Below are 20,503 nucleotides of genomic sequence, written 5' to 3'. Positions count from 1 at the left end.
AATAATAAAAATCTACACAGCAAAAGAATTCAATTCTTTTATTCATTTTTGAAAGAAAATCATCCTGTTTTAAAAATTGATAGTACATTTGACATTTTTTGGGTTCACTGCACCTTAATTTTATTTTACATTTTGCATTTTAACATGGAAATATAAAATTATTTTTAATGAACATAACTTTGTGCTTAGCCAAAAACATAACAAACTAGAACAAAAGTATCTAATTTATAAAACCAAACACTGTTAAACACAAAATGATTTCAGACAGGGTAAATGTCAGAATGACTAGACGAGGAAAGCCTGCTTTACAGTAAAATGTAGTTAATTCTACATGTAATCAATGGACTTTTAGCTCCATTAAACTATATTTTTTGATAGTCTCTAAAATTAACCATCGTTATACAATAACTTCCCTAATTACCCTAACCTGAATAGTTAACCTAATTAACCTAGTTAAGCCTTTAAATGTCACTTTAAGCTATATAGTAGTGTCATGGCAAAGATAAAATAAATCAGTTACTAAAGATTTGTTGTTAAAACTATCATGTTTCAAAATGTGTCCTCTGTTAAACAGAAATTGGGGGGAAAAACCAGCGGTGGCTAATAATTCTGACTTCAAATGTACATCATGACTACATATAATTACACAGAATTCCCTAGTTCAAATAATCTGATGCCAAGCATGAAACTTTCTGTTGTTCGCATAAGTTTGAAGGTCATCTGCGCTTTTGAACATAAAAGCATTTCTGATTTATAAACATTGGTCCATATTTGTAGACCAAGTACAGTACATTTTTATTTGTGTCAGTGTGTCAGTATCAACCTAACCATGCATAGGGGATGCGTGTAGTGTCAGCATAAAATACATATTTTTAATTGTACTGTTTACACTAAAATTTGCAGATACTGTGCAAGAAATATGAAGAGATATTGTGTCCTTCTATTCATTTGTCTTATCTAATCTTCTCTGTGTGATGATTATTCACTATGAATTGATAATTGCTTATTTTATATATTTAATTAAGGCTGTCGATTTAACATGGTAATTTAGTGTAATTATAAATTATATAATAATATAATTATAATTATAAATTAACCCTAGCAGAAATAACAAGCTAAAATTAAGTAAAATAAAATCATGCATATTTCAACAATTCAAATACCATTTTGTTTTGTTTTTTATTTGAGAAAATATTTGTCAAATACACCCTGAAAGTCAAAGGTATCTAATGTACTGACTGAACAATACTGATATTCTGTAAAATAAAAATGAAATGTAGGTAAACTTTTTTACGCAGTATCATGTTTGTCCGTGTTTTAACTTTGTATACATTATTTAACAAAAAAATATATAAAATTTCAATATTAAAATGTTTATTCAATTCACATTCTTTGTACATTAATTAAATCATTAAACACAGAATCTATAAACAAAAATTATTCTTTTTGAGTTTTTCACAAAACATTTTTTAGGTTTGCAACCTTAAGCCTAAAGCATAAAGCCACTGTTTGCCCCATCAAAACTATATCGCATCTTTCTTTTCTCCTCAACAGTTATATGTTGAACATACACTTTAAATGGGGGTATTGCTTTATTTAGCTATTTCAAATATTTTTTTTACAAGAGAAACTTAATAACTTATTGCTTAAAATTGTTCAAATTTGTAATAATAAATATACTACTGGTGATATCCAGCTTTATTTTTATTATTTATTTATATACAGCTTATTTTTATGCTTTTTTTTTACAATACAATACAATATTTATTTGTAAAGCACATTTAAAAACAACTAAAGTTGACCAAAGTGCCGTACATAGAGTATAAAAACAGAGAGAGAGAGAGAAGGAAGCAGAATATAAAAGAAACATTTAACAAATAAAAGCCACACAACAGTGATCAAGGAGTATTAAAATATAGAGAAAATAGATGGGTCTTTAAAACTGACTTAAACATAGAAATTGATGAATGATTGTGTTTATTTATACAATAAAGACTCCGTTTTGTGTTATTTTACATTTGATTTTTACATTTCTGTACTTTTAAACTCAGCCAAAAACCATGAATGTTGCTTATTTTATGAGTTAGTTAGTTAGTTAGTTAGTTAGTTAGTTAGTTAGTTAGTTAGTTAGTTAGTTCTGTTGTTTTTATCCATGCTTTAATATGTTTATTTTAGATATTTTTGGATAACTTTGTTTATTTTATGCAGATGCACTCGCCTACAAAATCCCAGTCAAAGTCAAACTCCCAATCAATTCTTTGCAAATAAAGTTGCCTAAGTTATCTTGTGAAATTATAATCACATCGCAATATAAATTGCAGAAAAACAACATTTTGCAATGTCAGTTCCTGTCTAATATCGCAAAGTCCTAGCATGAAACATGTTAAGAGAGATCATACTGTGAAAATCTCACATTGTTTCAACCCTAATGACAGCTAATCATTCTCATTGTTTCATTCATACTATTTCATACTGTTCATTGTTCCCCACATCTAAACAAGCCATTCATCAATTGGTAAGAATAACAAGCTTATTCTTTCCAATCAAGCTTAAACTATAAATGAGAAGGAAACAAGAGGAAAGAAATGCAATGATAAACAAAAGGAAGAAAGGATAAAAGTACTTGATCAAAGGCTTTGCTAATATTCCACCTTTTCATTATAAAACGAATGATAAAGAGATGATATAACTATCACTTCAAATTAAAAGTGCATTCACGAAATAGCAAGAACAAAGACTGCAAAATCTAAATATGATTTCAACACGGATCTAAATTAGTCCTCTCAAGACAAACAGTTCCTTTCTATTTTGCATCTCTAATCTGCTGTGAGAATACATTTCCACCAATAAAATAATAAATAAATAAATAAATAAAAGTGAAAAATAGAAGTAAACAAGAACATTAGTCCCTTTCCCAGTATTACAGCGCTGAGATCGAGCAACACGAAGGAGGAAATGTCTTTCGGGATGCTGTTTGGAGACCCTCTCATGTAAATGCGTTCGTATCTAAGTGGGGCACAAGTTGTGAAAAATGCCTGATGGAAAGGGAAAATCAATTGGAAAGGGATGAATGAGGTTTTGTCTGCTCTTATGAAACAGCTGCCAGGTACCAGATGCTGGTGAAGAGCTATGACAGGCTAATTGAGTTCATTCACTCATTTAATTTAAAAAAAGGATGAGGATCTGGGACAATGTAGGCATAGTGATCACTGACTCAGTCAATCTTTTCTATTCATGTAGAAGCGTGACAGGAGAAGAACCGCAACATACTATGTAGCACAAAACAACATGTGTTGCATGATCAAGCAGAACGTCAAGGCAGTCCAAAACATGTAAAGGATTGCCAGGTCGCAGGGAACATTCGTGTCAGATTTAGATGCAATCAGTGCCTAATTTGTAAATGACTCCTGGTACAAAACCAGGAAATAAAAAAGTTACTGAGACAGACGTCCACCAAATGGCGCAAAAAAATAGCGCATCACATTTCTAAATGGTGTTTAATTATTTTGTGCCATAAAACGTTATAGGTTAGTCATGGATAATAAAAGCATGTAGCTACAAAGATAAATCGTGTGAAAAATCACTATTCCGTTCACTTCACTATTATGTGCCAAGTGAAAAACAAACAATGAAATAACTCACTCAGTCTAATCTTCAAATAGAGCCCATAGTAACCTCTTCTGTCATGTTTTCTGGTTTACTTAAGATCGCTTTGCTTCTGTCTCTAACTCTTCTGTAATATAACTCTTCCAGTTATATTAAAAAAGTAGTTATTATGGCTGTCTCCATCAGCGTTTATTTTACAAACCTTAAATGGTATGTTTTGATTGTAGTTATTTTAGTGTTTTTGAACGTCTAAAACCTAAAATAAATGTGATTTGTTTGAAAGCACGGATAAATTGTGATTTGAATTTGAGCAGTTGATGATGTGCGCTCTAAACGTTCTAATCACACCAGTGTGATTGTATGCTTCGAGGACAAGCCAAGGCTGTTCACACCGGTGTGATCGTATACATAAATGGCTTAACAAACTCTTTCATGACTAGCAAATTAAAAACAAGGACAAAACAATGCATTTCTGAATGTTTATCTTTATGCATCAGCTAATATTTAATTGTTAAACAGTTCTCTAAAGCCCAGGACACACAAAGCCCCTTGATTGAAACTATTTCACCAAAATATTATGCACAAGACATTTAGAGGTAAAAGGAGGCTGCTTTATGTAATAAAAAGTAATAAGGGTTTTAATTGACTAAAGCTCTTCACATCCACATTAAGTGCTGCAGAATTCGATGCATGACAATTCTGTGCTGTGTTGACATGAATCTGTAATGCACTCTTGCATAATGACATCTTAGTTTTTCTTTAGATTCATTCACCCTGTGGCTGGAACTGCATACAGAAGTAACATTAAGATAAAAATAAGATAAAAAATACACCAAGACCCAAATCAGAATCTGTCAGATTTCAACAAAAGTAGTATGCGTTTGGATCAACAGGATAGTAAATATATGTTATAATTTTTATTTTTGGGTGAGGTAACCCCTTAAAGCCACCATTCATGCCAAAGTAACACAATTTATTCAACATTAACTTGTTTTTATTGTTTCTTTTCTCAAAAGAAGTTATTTTTGCAAAATTACCTGTAGCCATTGACTTCCATTTATTATTCCTACTATGGAAGTCAACAATTTCAGGTTCCTCACTTGAGTGAGATTAAATGGTGAGTAAATTCTTTTTCTTTTTTTTCTAATGCACTTTCAGGTTACAGTCATTATTTTTAAGAACTCTCTATTTCTTTGATGTATACACTCTTTATTTGGTTTAACCCAGCATTTGCATGGCTCATCCATAAACTATAGTGTAGCCTCAGCCTGAGGAGTCCATCTCTACAATCACACATTGTCTTTGGTGTTTATGCTGCTTCACTGCATTTGCACAAGCCTTGGCACTCTTTACACACACTTTCATTCTTACTTCTTTCTCTTCCAGCCATCTCTACCTCAGACAGACCAACTGTGCTCTATGTCTACACTAATTATCTGAGTTTAAAGAACGAATGCATTTTGTGCGAGTTGTCCAGTCGTCCAAAATGCTCAAGAGCTTCCTTAATTGCCTTATTAGTTAAAGCACTGTATTAATTTAAGTGATTTATGATAACACTCAATATGCTTTTAAAATCGACTGTGACAGTCTGGGGCTGATAAAACTGAGTCTTTAAGTGAGGCTGACATGCCAGCGCTCATTTTTTTAAATCTGTTACGTGTGTTCTTGTGAAAGAAACTACTGTGAAGTCATTCCTTCTGCCCATAACTCTCAACCGGTGTTACTCAACATTTTGGTCTTTTACTGATGTGATGCCTGACTCATTTCTATAAATACGTTTATTTGAACAGCATGTTCAGTGATTCCTTGTGTATTTTTTATGTGCTCCAGTCCATTTTATTGCAGTCCTGATTCAGCATTTACAAAACAAAAGCCTTGTAGAATTCTGTAAACGTAGTTTAGAATTATGAAAAAAAAAACTTTAACAAAATTAATCAGAGCTAAAAATAATAAAATGTATCAAAATGAAAAACACATTTTAACACATGACCCTGGATGACCCAATCTGTACAGGTGCCACGATCATCAGTGATCCAGCCTGTGCAGATCACTGGAGAATTACAAATTTGCCAGCAAAAGAACTACAAGTTCCAGTCATGCACTGCTCACATGCACCTGTTCATTATTCAGTAGATTACACACTCACGGCTGGGAGCCGCTCATGAAGTGATTACATGGACTATATACACAGCACACACGCACACATCTTTGCTGAGTCTTTTAACTGTTATTGTATACATTATGACAAGTTCCCTTGCCTTGCTTTAATCGTTTTTTGATTGCGACCATTGCTTGCCTGATCACTCAATAAACCTGCGTTTGTATCCGCACTCCCATGTCAGTGTCCCCATTCACATTACAGATGCCCAGGGCGGCGCGTCCATAGAGGCAACCTAGGCGGCCACCTAGGCCGGCAGTATAGAGAGGGCGGCGTCTGCAACACCCCCCTTACCACCCGCGTCCTCACTCTTCAGTTATGTCCGCGACACCTCCCTCACCACCCGCGTCCTCAGATATATTCGCGCATAGGCGACAGAATAGAGAGGGCAGCGTCAGTGAGCGACACCTCCATAAGCGCCCACTTGTCCTCAGTTATATCAGCGCATAGGGCGGCAAAATAGAGGTCCACGACACCCGCGCATCCTCAGTTATTTCTGCGCATAGGGCGGCAGAATAGAGAGAGCAGCGTCGGCGACACCTACCTCTCTCCTTCCTTCCCTCCCTCCCTCCCTCCCTCCCTCCCTCAGCACCCGCGCGTCCTCAGTTATTTCCGCGCATAGGGCGGCAGAATAGAGAGAGCAACGTCGGCAACACCTCCCTCCCTCCCTCAGCACCTGCGCGTCCTCAGTTATTTCCGCGCATAGGGCGGCAGAATAGAGAAAGCAGCGTCGGCGACACCTCCCTCCCTCCCTCCCTCCCTCCCTCAGCACCCGCGCGTCCTCAGTTATATCCGCGCATAGGGTGGCAAAATAGAGGTCCGCGACACCTCACTTCATTTTCATAACTGGTCACTTTCGCTTTCACATTGGGGTTGAGGGCGGCGTGATCGTCCTCTGCCTAGAGCGGCAGTTCAGCTTGCTCCGGCCCTGCAGATGCCCTGCCTTGTTTCTGACCCTTGCTTTCTGTGATGTAAATGGGAACGCTGAAAAGGGAGGCAGGCAAATGCAGAGTCATGGTCAATAATTAAGCAGATGGTCAAAAGGCAGGAAGCAGACAACGTAAACAAACAAACAAACAAACATATAAAATGAGGGTCAAAACATGTTAAAGCAAGACAAGGGAAATGTGTCGTAATGTACACAATAGCAGTTAACAAGACAGAAAGTGTGTGTGTGTGCTGTCTATATAGTCCATGTAATCAGTTCATGAGGAGCTCCCAGCCCTTACAGAATGAGGAACAGGTGCGTGTAAGCGGTGCATGACTAGAACTTGTAGTGCTTTTGCTGGCAGATGTAAAGTTCTCCAGCGATCCTGCTTGTGCAGATCACTTGTCAGTGACTGCGACAACAGGTATATTTGTAGAAATTGACAAAAAAAAAAAAAAAAAAAAACAATAAAAACAAAAAAACATAGTATGGGTCAAAATTATTCGTTTATGACTAAAGTCATTAGAATATTAAGTAAAAGACAAGTTACACAAAGATATCATGTACATTTTTACCGGTAACCATATAAAAACTCAATTTTCGATTAGTAATGTGTATTGCTAAGCACTTTATTTGGACAATTTTAAAGGTGTTTTTTTTTTTCTTCTTCTTCTATTTTTTAACCCTCGGATTCCAAATTTTTAATAGCTGTATCTTATATATAATATATAACTTTACATATTATTAAATGTAACTTTTTCGCAAAGGCCTATCTATAGGGTAATGCTGCCAACTGATGATCTTCCCAACAGGGAAAACCACCAACAATCAAAAATGGTGTGATGGTATGGTGTCTTGGCATTGCAGTGAAAAATTGTCATTACAATGGAAGTCAAAGGAAAAAAACAGCCACGAACATAACGAAAGAATGGTCATTTTAAAAGGTACACAAAAGGTAACAAACCATGCACCAATGAAAAGTTTATTTATATCAGCTTTCAGATGTTGTATCAATCTCAATTTTCCCAAATAAATGACTCTTATGACTGGTTTCATGGTCCATGATCACAAATATTTCACTGAGTATAGGCGCAAAAGATGTCAAATAACATTTCAAAATCTTGTTGACAACAAACTTTGGAATGGTAATGAGTGTTTGTGAATTATACATACATCCTGGTTCAATGCAATATATTTTTCTGCTTTATAATTTAAAAGCAGCAGTTATTCCCAAGCACCCCCTTGGAGCCTGCTTAAATACGTCCTGGGAATTGGTTTGGAGTCACTGGTTTAAAATGTGGCTTGTTGTGGTAATGAGAAAAATGACAAAATACCACTTATGCAGTTTACAGTAAAAGCAATGTGAACAATTACTTCTGTTCTCTGTTTTCTTAACATTATTTCATACTTGCCTCAAGTCCCATGACACCCCAAGCGGAGAACCAAGAAATTGGAAACAACCAATTCATGACCAATAAGATCTGAAGCGGTTCAATTGTGAGTGACAGGGGAGCATAAGGTCACATGTAAAAAAAAAAAAAACTCCCTAAATGGCAATGAGCCTCAAAGCTTGAGGTCTCTAAATTTTATTTAACAAGCTTTTTTAGAATATGAGAAATGCCGAGAGGATTTAAAAAGATTACAGCGCTGCACGTGTGAACATAAATTGGACGCAAACAAATGTGTACTTGTGCATGCACCACAAATCATTTTGCGCTACTTCCTTTTTAACTTGAAATACCTCTTTTGCACAATATCTTGCACAATATTGTTAAGCATTACATGAAATACTTGCAAAGTATGTCTTAGGTTATGTGTTCAGTCCATTATTTATAGTATGTATATTAGATTACTACTACAGTAAGTTAGTGTCATACGTTTTTGGTAAAATTTTAGTTTATGTAACAATTCCCACTATTAACAACTGTAATAGCTTATTATGTGCTTATTATTGTTAAGAAATTGCCTGTTTATTAGTACTTATGATCTTACTCTACATCCCTAATCCTACCCAATACCTAATGTATTTGTTTAAAGCGATAATTATAATATATACTTATATTACTTGCACTTTTATTTTTACAGAGATGTACGTTACAGGCTTTGTAATTTATTTTCCACAAAAAATTTCATCACAGAAGTCAAGCAGGCTCTGCAATTGACAGTCATTATAGGCTAAACGCAACATCTATTTTCGCCATACAGATACATGCAAGAAATAATTGAAAACTGTAAAGGGTTTAAATTCATTTGTGTATAATACACTTCTTCATAGTAAACAAAACACACACTTTTGTAAAAGAATTAAATTCTAAATTTGTTTTTATATCTGAGTTGTATTTTAATATAAATTTGAATTAGATTTTAAATTTTAATATTAAATTTGAATTTCTTTTCATAAAGATACACTACAACATGTGCGTGATGCACCTCTGGTGTCAAGGCTATTTGTTATTTGATATTAATTTGACATTCTAATTCTTTATGAATAAATTCTTTATGAATTTATTTATTTATTTATTTTTGGTTAATGACTGGTCAAAAAATAATAAAAAATTAATAAATTGTAAAATAAAATGAAACAAGCATCTCAAACTGTACTTTGTGGTGTTGTGATGTATTTTCCATTAGCACTGACATGGTATATCTGACTATGCCATTATATATATCCTATAACACACTCTCACATGTATTTATTTTTTTACATTTTAGGATAAATAAAATGTCCTTTTACACAGTATACCAGATTAGTTTAGACTGGACTGTATCCCAGACCACCTCCTAAAGTGGTTTGAGTAATTGCATTTATATCTGTCAGGAATACATTTCGGAGAGCAATTCACACCTGTCTTTTTCACAATCAGCTAGCCATCTGGTCCACATTTTTTTTTTCCTTTCCCAAAAATAAAATATTATTACTTTAACTAGTTATTAGAAAGTCAGCCTGTCATCAAGAACAAAAAGGCCCAAACACAAAGTCTAATTCTTGGTACTTAAGCTGCCTTTTGACATGTTTCATAGCTCAATGGGATGAAAATATTCCCTGGGAATCCTCATCTTTGTCTATACTCAATATGAGTTTGATTAGTCACTCAAAGACACTGCGGTGCATGAACCGTGCTAAATCATAGACATGATATTGACCTCTGGGATATTGAAACTACGAAAAAAAAATAATGGCTCGTACCTGCCGTTGCTAAGACACAATGAGTGCTGAATACATTTGGATGTGCTTGAAATGGATAAACCTCAACTCTCACCATCTGTTCAGAAACGGCTTTGCTCAAAAGACCGCAATTGCGCATAAAAAATGTACTTTCTGCTTCAAACCAGAATGATTAAAGCCTGTTCACACCATGGATGATTGCTATTGGTGATGCTATAGTTCTAAATATTGCCCTAAATTTAAAAGTATAAAAGATTTAGCACTTTAACTAAAGGCAAAGAGGATCGAAATGGTTAGAATCCCTAACGAAAAGATACTCTCCAGGCTGTTTCATAAGAGAGATTTATGTTTTTTTTTCTGATTTGCCAACAAAACCAGTTCCAAACAAAGTAATAGCAGAGCATTAATGCTTTTTTGTTCATGAATAAATCTGCTTTTAAACAAATTGAATGAGTCAATGATTCAGTTCAAAACAAAGTCACTAGTGCTGTTTTCTTCAAAAATAAATCTGTTTTTAAACAAAATCAAATGAGTCAATGATCCAATTATCCATTCATAAAGGCTGTGGCTCCATTCAAAATCGAATAATCTATAAAGTAGGAACTTACTTTGATTAAATAATAACTTATTATCAAACACTAAAAAGTACATTCTATATTGCAATAGAAACAAATTACATTTAACATCTTGCCATTCTGGTGTGTTTTGTTTATACTGATTGAATACAGACATGATTAATTTGTCACACATTGTTTTCCCCTCACTATACAGTAGTGAAGAATATTATTTCAGATTCAGACTGTAGCTGCGTCTCAAATGGGACACTATAGACTATGCACTCATGCACTTACACACTCAACAGCATAGTATGTAGTGTTGTCCCAAATGGAACACTAATGTTTTTTACTAAGCGGAATCGCTTAGTAACCGTTTTCATGATGATGTTTGATGATTGCCATATCAGTGAAATAATCGACCAAACTATCAAATAATACCTGCCATGAGTATAACCGCATAACACAAATTATGAAAAATCTAATTTGAGCTTTCAAGTAAAAGAGCCAATCATCATTATTCAAATACACATTGCAACATTACAAATTGTGAAGTTGAATGACTGCAATACCCCATGCTAAACAAATCTTTCAGATAGGAAGCTAATGGCTGGGATGCACAAGAAAATAAACCAAAAAAGCGACACTGGCGACGTCCTTACATCCTATTTTAAATAAAATCTCCTCAATGCTGCTAGTCACGGCACTCGTTTTCGTGTGTGTTTTTATTCTGACCTGAAGTGACAAACCATTGCTGCCAGTTTAAGGTGAAAAGTAAAAAGCACTGCAGTGTTTGGATGAGCTGTGTTGGTCGGCGGTAATAAGTCTGCCATTACTGAAATGTGTATATTCCATACAAAGTGTGAAGCAGATTGGTTAGTTCTACTTACATGAATCGCGGTGCACTTGTGGCATTCGGACTGGTTCAGATGTTTTTTAACTAGGTGTACCTGGAAAATGTCCTCACTTCTTAGCAATATTTCCATGGTGTGAGCTCAGCAGCCACATTTTAATAAAACTAAAGCCTTCATACTGAAACTTCATACTGATTTTTTTATGGTTATTGACAATGGTGAACGGTCAATAAATACCGATACCAATTTTATCGGCCAGCACCAATTATAACTATTATTATAATAATAAACAGCGCAATTAGTTTTTAAGAATTTATTTATTCCTTTTTGTGATTTTTATTAGTTTATATTTTATATATAACTATATTAAATTACAAAAGCTTATTTATAAGGGTGTGACAAGATGATTACTCCATGATTTTATTTGTATTAATTCGATTTGGGGTGAGGCAGTGGCGCAGTAGGTTGTGCTTTCGCCTTACAGCAAGAAGGTCGCTGGTTCGAACCTCGGCTCAGTTGACATCTCTGTGTGGAGTTTGCATGTTCTCCCTGCCTTCGCGTGGGTTTCTCCGGGTGCTCCGGTTTCCCCCACAGTCCAAAGACATGTGGTACAGGTGAATTGGGTAGGCTAAATTGTCCGTACTGTATGTGTGTGAATGTGTGTGTGGATGTTTCCCAGAGATGGGTTGCGGCTGGAAGGTCATCTGCTGCGTAAAAACTTGCTGGATAAGTTGGTGGTTCATTCCACTGTGGCGACCCCGGATTAATAAATGAACTAAGCCGACAAGAAATGAATGAATGAATTCGATTTGTGTTTATAACGATTAGTCACCGACTCGGTCCCGGTCATTCCCCTCGCTGGCCAGCAGAGGTCACCATCTCTGGACTTTTAGCATTACATCATCCATCTACACTGATTGCGCATACACCTGATCTGAATCTTGTTAACGACCCACGTACCTCTTATAAGCCGCACTCAAACACTCAGTCAGTGCGAAGTCTTGTTCAGCCCCGGCCAGCATTACTGAGCGTTATATCCAGTCTGATCTCTTGTGTACGACTCCGGCCTGTCTCTTACCTTGCTTCGCCTTCTGCCTGCCCACGACCCACGCCTGACATACGGACTCTGATACTCGCAGCCTGCCCTCGACCCAAGCCTGATACACGGACTCTGATTCACGCCCTCTGTTCTCCACTCATGCCTGGTAACTCACTCTGTGTCTGTTCATCGTCATTCTTAAACCCATTACTACTACTGTGGATGTGTGTGTGCACCCAGGTGCATATTGTGTGTTTGAGTGAGATTGTGATCAATAAATACTGAATAATGGATCCCTCCGTGTCAGTCTCCTCGTTACCCGATTATGATTAGTTCAGCATATCTAAAGTGCTATTCCATCGCAAGGTAATGAACCATGGTTAATGTGTGTGGCTGCAGTGGTAGCGTTTTTTGGAAGGAAAATTAGCTGAACTCAGATGAAAAACAAATGGTTACGTCACATCTGCACGCCCAGCCGAGTGACATGCAACTCCTGCGTTGCCTGGTTTGTGCGAAATATTTGATTTGCTGTTCAATTGCAATCCTATCTCCAGTCTAATTTTACCCACACACTCCATCATAACATCATAACTCACGAGATAACTTTTCACCTCTAGATTAATCTCATGAGATCTCGTCATACGAGATCTTGTCAAACCTCTTCTTATTTATTATGCTAGGTTTTTATAGTGTCTTCTGATTTTTTTATGTTTTTGCTGGGTTTGATGTAACTTAATTTTGTTCTGCATTAAAATCTATGGTGATATTTTGAATGACAAAATAAACTTAACTGAACCCGACTCCACTTATAATAAACAAAAGAACATTACCAGTTACATTTAATTTTACACTCAAAAATTATTTTGCTGCTTGTTCAAGCTACTTTGAAACAACACAATTCTTGAGGAGTTTTTTTGGGACAACTTAATTTTTTTATGTTCAACTTACTTAAAGCTGTTAAAGCAATCAAGTTAACTTACTGTAATTGATTTATGAAGGAATTGTGTGAAACCAAGCATTTTAACAGTGTATTGTGACATAAACTGTAAAAAAAAAAAAAAAAAAAAAAAAACTGGGTGTTGACAACATGAAGGAATTAAGTTAACATTAGTTTTTACAAATGTAAGTATTAAACATAAAACAATTAAATAGTCCCAATGAAATCTCGAAGTGTGTGGTTTCAGATAATGTTAAATAAGTAGTTAGATCAAGTGTAGTTGTGTAGTTACAGACTATCTGATCATTTAACTACTGAGTAATATAAGAATGTGGGTTAGGTTAGGTTTAGCGTTAGTTACATGTAATTATGCATAATTCATTGTAACCAAAAGTAGCACAGAACATGTAACTACTTCACCTTAAGATGTTACCATATCATCAGCTCGTGTAAACACTATTTATTTATCATTCTAGTTCTCCCATGAATCTAAATATAGCATGCACACCATCCAAAGGCTCAGAGGCACCACAATAAATAAAGACGTCAAAAATCAAGCAATCCAGACTGCAACAAAAAGCACAAAACAGACTCTGGCTTGTCTGCTTCTGACATTTAAATTCTGACATCTTGAGGAGAAACTGATAAGCTTCCTGCATGCTAAAACCTCCAGCTCAAAGCCGCCTGGGTCTGTGGAGACCGAGAAGCCTCTTCACTTCTTACATCTCTGTGATGAGTTAATTAGACCAGTGTGCTTATTGAACTGCACTGGGTTGATTGTAATTTCACAGAAGCTTCCTGTGCTTAACAGGGCTGAAAGGGTCATGTGTGCAGGTGAAATTATTCTTCCTGTGCAGTAATATAAACACACAAACACATGTCCTTGGGGGCGATTGACCTCAGACTCTTGTTTCCAGCATGAAGTCTGATCTACACTCACAAACAGGTCGAAAAGGATGCGTTCTGAGTATAGGGTTGCATAATATATTGCTTCAGCATCGATATCACAATGTGCACATCCGCAATAGACGAATTGCAGGATAGGCAATGTTGAGTTGAAATTCTACTAGACCAGTAGCTATGATTTTTGGTGTTTATGCAGAGTTGAACTACAATAGAGTAAAATATTATGATATGCCTGTGGTTTTAATGGCTGAGACTGTTTCAAGAGAGCATTTCAAGAGAGCTTAAAGCATTCAGGCAAAAAAAAAAAAAAATGTTAAGACTCCCCAGAAACCCTCTATTGTTTATCTATGATTCTAATTTGTTCCCCTACATAACCGTCCCAATCCAGCATAACTATTTAATTATTTTCAAATTGAGGTATTTAAAGGTATAGCTCACCCAAAATGAAAATTACTAGTGGTTCTAAACTTTTATGGGCTTTTTTATTCTGTTAAACACAAGAGAAGATATTTTGAAGAATGCTGAAAACCTGTAGCCTTTGACTTCAGCAGTGGGAATTACAAACACTACGGAAGTCAATGGTTACTGGTTTTCAGCATTCTTCAAAATATCTTCTTTCGTTTTAAACAGAATGAAGAAACTCATACAGGTTTGAAACAAGTAAAGGGTGAGTAAATAATTACAAAATTGAAAATTCGGGGTAAACTATCATTTTAAGTCATCTGTCATATCAAGACATATTTCAATAAATGTCACAGAAAAAACTAAATATCGCAATGTCCGATTTTTCCAATATCGGCCGGTCTTACTTCTGAGCTCCCATCAGGTGTATGCAACTGATAAAACAACGGGCAGCATCGTGATGGTAATATGCTATGGAAAGAGCTGCAGGGCGGAGAACAAACTGATAATAAATGTCATTGATGGCTTAAGAGGGCAAGATTACACATTCATAAGCTTTACTTCCTCGCAGATGGACATTTTCTGGCCTCATTTTTTATCTCAATCATCAATACGACAAGTCAATCATCTCAGATCTGACATTCTGACCTTACAAGCTGCTAGCTAAAAGTTATGCTTGGTTCAGGCTACATAACATTAATGTCTTTTTATGATATTCACTGTAATGGATTATGCAATTTTCCCTAGATATAAACAGACTTGGAACTCTTTATATTTCAAAGCAAATAAACAATATAAGCAGATAAAAAGAAATCATGATTTTTTTTTTTCTGAATCTGTTTACACTAAAACAATGCAAACAAATACACAACTGATTTCTTGTAAACCGTAACTGCGGAAAACACATCTAAGATACATGGAGATTTTTCTTTAACCATAGTCTTCTTTTTCACACATTTAAACACTCTTTTTAAGCACTGTGATGTGAAAAATGCATCATCATTTGGAGGGCACCAATCAAAATTCTCATTGCTAACCTGAGGTGGACGAAGCATTTTATTTTACTGAAAGGAAAACAACACTACTAAATAGGGCTGCACAATATATAGTTTCATCATCGATATTGCAATATGTGCATCAACAAAAGTCACATCGCAGAATTTTCAGTGTTGAGTGTATGTTTTGGGATTATAGTTGACTTAGAGCCACAGATCAAAACACATGAGATTTGCAGAGTCACTAAAATAGAGTACAAATGTATCATTTGCATGTTTCTTCAGCCTGTGACCTGTTTTGTTTAAAAACAATGCACAAAATATTTTCAATAAAGACTAAATACACTGAATTATTTCTACATGTGAAGACTAAATAGTGGTGTTTTACACTTGATTATTCTAAATTCTAAATCTGAATACTGTTAGACTCCCCCAGAAAACCATAAAATTTATTTAATCATTGCTCTATTGTGTGTATATATTTTGTAATTTATTTGTTGTATTTAAAGCAAGATTTCCTGCCCTACAGAAGCATCCCAATCAGTCTAAATTAATGAATTATTTCCCAATAGAGATATTAAAGTCATTCGGTGAAACTGTACTCATATCGCAATATATATTGCAAAGCAACAAAATCTTGCAATGTTGGATTTTTCCAATATCGTGCATAGACATGGGACGAAAACCGTTTTCAAGGTATAAAGTGATTAGGAAAAGTTTGAGGTTTTAAAACCACCAAAATTGTCTGCTATACCATTCAATTAATGTGTAAGACTTTTTATTCAGCATTTCTTTTTTTTGTTTGTTTTTTTTAGGACAACAGTATTTCCAGCAGAAAATATATCTAAATATGCCATTTTAAATTGTAAAGAAATCTGTGTTTTGAAACTAATGAAAAGAGCAGTCAATGATTTATTTTTTATTATTCAGTCTGCCATGTTTACTGCTACAAAATATTTCAAATGTTTCTCAAAGTAAAATATATATTGTGTTTAAAAATATATTGTGTTTTTTACCAAGACATTTAAAAAGAATATATTTTAGAGCAGTAATCACAATAATGTGAAATCGTTATGTTTTTATCCAAGGTTATCATACCGTCAGAATCTTATACCAGGCCATGCCTAATCGTGCAGCCCTACTACTGAAAATAAGCTGTTATCACCCCAAAAAATAAGCTCACTGATATGTCACTAATTTTAATTCCTAAATATTTGCTGTGTCATGATTACATAACCTCAAATTATACACAGTAAAAAATGGTGGGTTGCACACAATTAATTTGTGTTGGGACAACATAAAGATATTTAGTTAACATATCAGTTTTTACCAATTTAAGTGGATTGAACAAAAACCAATTAAGTTTTCCCCAAACACACTCAAGAAATCAGTTGTTTTATTTTAAATAAATTATGTGAACAAACAGCGTACTTTATTTTTTTGAGTGTACTTTATTTCCTGAACAATCCCTGCTTGATATCTTTTATGGCATGTGTAATGTCAGACGACGATGTAACTTTTTGAACAATCACTAGTTACTGCGTTTAATTACATGTGTGATGTCATTGAGAAGGAGGGACAAGCAATTGTTTTCCTGAAACTAGAGCATAAGCACACAATGTCTCCATTGGAAAGCCACCAGAAATAAAAGAAAGTGAACAACAGTAAGTGCGCATATAACTTCATCAGTCTTTCATTTTGTCATCTTGAAGAACTGAAGAATTTCTCCTTTTGGTCATTGTCACATATAAGACAAAACCCTGTCTTTATTAATTAAAATAATTAAATAAAAAAATGTTAATAAAATCAAAGGATGCAGGCACAGCGCTGATTATCATCCACTGGGAAATTACTGTATATAAGATTAAATTATGAAAAATTACCATTGTTGTTTATAAAGCACCACAACACCCAGATGGATTGTGGCAAAATTTAATTGATGTTGTCTAAACCAGGAATGAATCATTCTTTCAGTTTAAGGAGTAAAAAGCAGATATCGCTTTACTTAAATACCCAGCCAGATCACAGCAAGCTCACCAATGTGCTGATGCAACGCAAAGATGAATATAAGTCAATTAGTGCTTGTATGAATTCCTAATTGCTTTTCTGCACCTCTGCCAGCCACGTGGGACGTTTCACAACTCTGGAAAAGCTGCAAAGCAAAAATCACATTACCGTGTCTTTACTCAGTCAGTATTTCTAAACTTTCATAAAATCAATCATCACTCAAATGGTTTTTCGGAGGAAAACACTCTCTGCTCCAGCTGTCCACAGTGCTGAAAGTGATAAAATGCACATTAATGGTAGCGGAAAGCTTGTATGTTTTGACTGTCAGAGTTTCAGCGCATTACTTCATAATGGTGCCAGACTGGGCCACGGTCCAGAGCAGAGACTGATAAACTCGCTGCATCCTATTTGAGGCTAAAAATAACAGCTCTGTTCCTCTTTACCTTTAAGTGATGTCATTTCGCATTATTTCGAATCTATGATATGCTTGTGATGCTGTGCCAAGCTTCTATTATAAGCTGAAATTGACATTCTTTAAAGAATGTCTTGCAGCTCAGCTGAGGACTGGCAGGGGATTGTGTCCTGTCCCTGCTTGTATTTACTGTCTACAGAATTCAATAGCACACCCACACACTGCTGAGTCACATTGGCAATGATCTCCCTCGTGGAAGGATTGTCATTAATTACCTCCACAGCTTCCCTTAAAATCTCAGTGTCAGGCAATAGTTTAATGACACCCATTAAGTGCTACTCTGCGATAAAAAAAAAAAAAGTGAAAGAAAAAGCACAGTAAAACTAGAACAAAAACAGCTTTTTAATATACTGTCACTTTCAATAGAAGAAATTAATTAAATTCCAAACACATTTGGAAATGTTTTAACGACAAAAAAGTTTTTGAATATCTGGTTCAACTTCCAGGAACAAAATGCTTTGCAGTCACTTATGATATTCACAGCTGCATATATTATTTAGACTGTAAGTATACCAATATACTTAAAGCATTAAATCTTTTTGTTTACAAGATGCTAGCACCAAACCCAGGTGTTGGGTGATACAATGGAAAAGTAACACGATGTGCTGAATAAAAACTAACCTCTATTCTATAGTAACTGTCAACAACAAAGTGACAGAGCACAGGGTTACTCACACAATACAAAACACACTATTAAAGAATATTGCTACAAATACTAAAGACACAACAAAAACCGGAACGCACAACTATTAACAATTTAACTTTTTAAATGAGACCAAAACACACTGGCACTTTGCACTTAAGGTTCTAGGAACTCTACTTAACAATAAACATGATTTTAATAATAATGATGTACATGTTTATGTTCTTCTCCCATAATTTCAATAGTTTTACAACACAATGCGGTCTTCTACCATTTTTACACCATAGCTAGTTAACTAATAAGCATATTAAAGTTAACCAATTAAATGTTCTTGAGTTTTAGTTCTTGTAGCTTTTATAACAAACAACATGTTTCCAGTAAAGCTAAAACACGCTTTGATGGGATAATAGTCGTACCTGTGGATGGAGGATGCGACTCATTGCTCCAGTGTGTTTTTCTGCAGAAACCTTCAAACAGCAGAGCGCTCTCGTGCTCCAGATGCAGCTGTCCGGATGCTCTGCTCCGGGGTGACAGACCTCTGCTCGAAAAACAATAGATTTGCACCCCGAGGATGATCAGTGCAGCATTTACAACTGGAAATCAGCAGGGCGAATTATGCGCGCATTTGAATCGCTGCCTCATTTTCACCCACTTCCAGAGGAGTTATTATTAATATAAGCGACATATCCTTGTGTTTCGGGGTATTCGGTGGACACTTAATCCTCAATAAACAATCTTCTGTCGAGTTTGACTACTTAAGGTCCTGGGAGGCAGGTGTAAAGCGCTTCAATCACGACACCAATCACGCCCGACACCCAGTCAGTGTTTCCAGATATGATAAGCGTCTCGACCTGCTCCCCTGCGGCTGGAACTGAACTTTTCCAAAAGTACTACCACAATTTTAATCTCGTTTACAAAATTATCCGTTCCTTGTTAACACGGCGGATCCTCTTCACGTTGCGTCCTCGCACTGACTGACCCTCTGTTTGAGTCCCATCGGTCAACGGTAAAGCGTTCACACGAAGCCCTACATGACAGCGAGGAGGCGTCACTGCGCGCGGATAAAAGGAACAGACGCTGAGATTTTGCGCGCGTGCGGGTAAAATGTAGTCCGAGAGAAAATGTGACAACTGTAAGAAGTCTAGCTGACGCGCGAGCGGAGTTCGCCGGTGCAAACTAATCCGTGCCGTTCCCACGCGGGCTGCGCGTCTTTAACCAAACCGGCGGTTCACTGTTTAGCGCGCGCGCTCCGCAGCGGCATGAGACTCAACACCGAGCAGCCTTCATAATGAGTGAATTCCATTCGAAAGTGAGCATCACTACACCCTGTTCAGTCTGAAAGGGGGAGCACTCGAAGAGAGTAGACTCTGAAGGGAACAGGGCGCATTTGAAACACATGGATATGTGTCTACGTCACTGGCACTTATTTTCATCCTAAAGTTATGATGTGAAATCAACATTTTGATGCCGTAATGTTTGCGTAAAAGATTTGTCCTTAAGGTAATTTGCAATGGTGTACGCTGATTTTTTTTCTTTTTTTTTTACAGATTTAAAAGTTTTGTTTTGTAACTATTTGGGTTGCATGAGATTAAAAAAGTGTTTGAATAAAGAAAATGCCATGAAGTAAGTTTGAATTAGCACATTGATTACAGTCAATGCATTATAGATGCACTGATTGAGTTGCATAACCCCTCATTCACTGTGTCTTAAGCGAATGGGTTGTCATGCAGAGATAAAACATAATATCAAATCTTTAATATGAAGTTTCATCTGAAGGTTTTCTAAAATGTTTGAATGAGAGGTGACAGGATATGCCAATTTGTCTCAATAATAGGT

At 35.7% G+C, this 20,503-nt stretch overlaps 1 protein-coding gene across 2 annotated transcripts in view; it reads right to left on the bottom strand.

Annotated features, from left to right (window-relative positions):
• The window catches only part of crhr1 (corticotropin releasing hormone receptor 1), a 225,810-nt gene extending 205,849 nt beyond the window's left edge, over window positions 1-19,961 (bottom strand). For both annotated transcript variants that reach the window (XR_015480667.1, XM_087244227.1), the window contains exon 1: window positions 19,084-19,961. Coding sequence is in view for 1 of the 2 variants with exons in the window: in XM_087244227.1 (XP_087100353.1) it covers window positions 19,084-19,107 (24 nt within the window). In the remaining variant the exon portion in view is untranslated. The remainder of the gene's footprint in view (window positions 1-19,083) is intronic.
• Between the last annotated feature and the right edge of the window lie 542 nt (window positions 19,962-20,503).

This window comes from Danio rerio, chromosome 3, assembly GCF_052040795.2.
Source record: "Danio rerio strain M-AB ecotype USA chromosome 3, GRCz13ab, whole genome shotgun sequence".
Taxonomy (NCBI): domain Eukaryota; kingdom Metazoa; phylum Chordata; class Actinopteri; order Cypriniformes; family Danionidae; genus Danio; species Danio rerio.
This window is presented reverse-complemented; position numbering and strand designations above follow the sequence as displayed.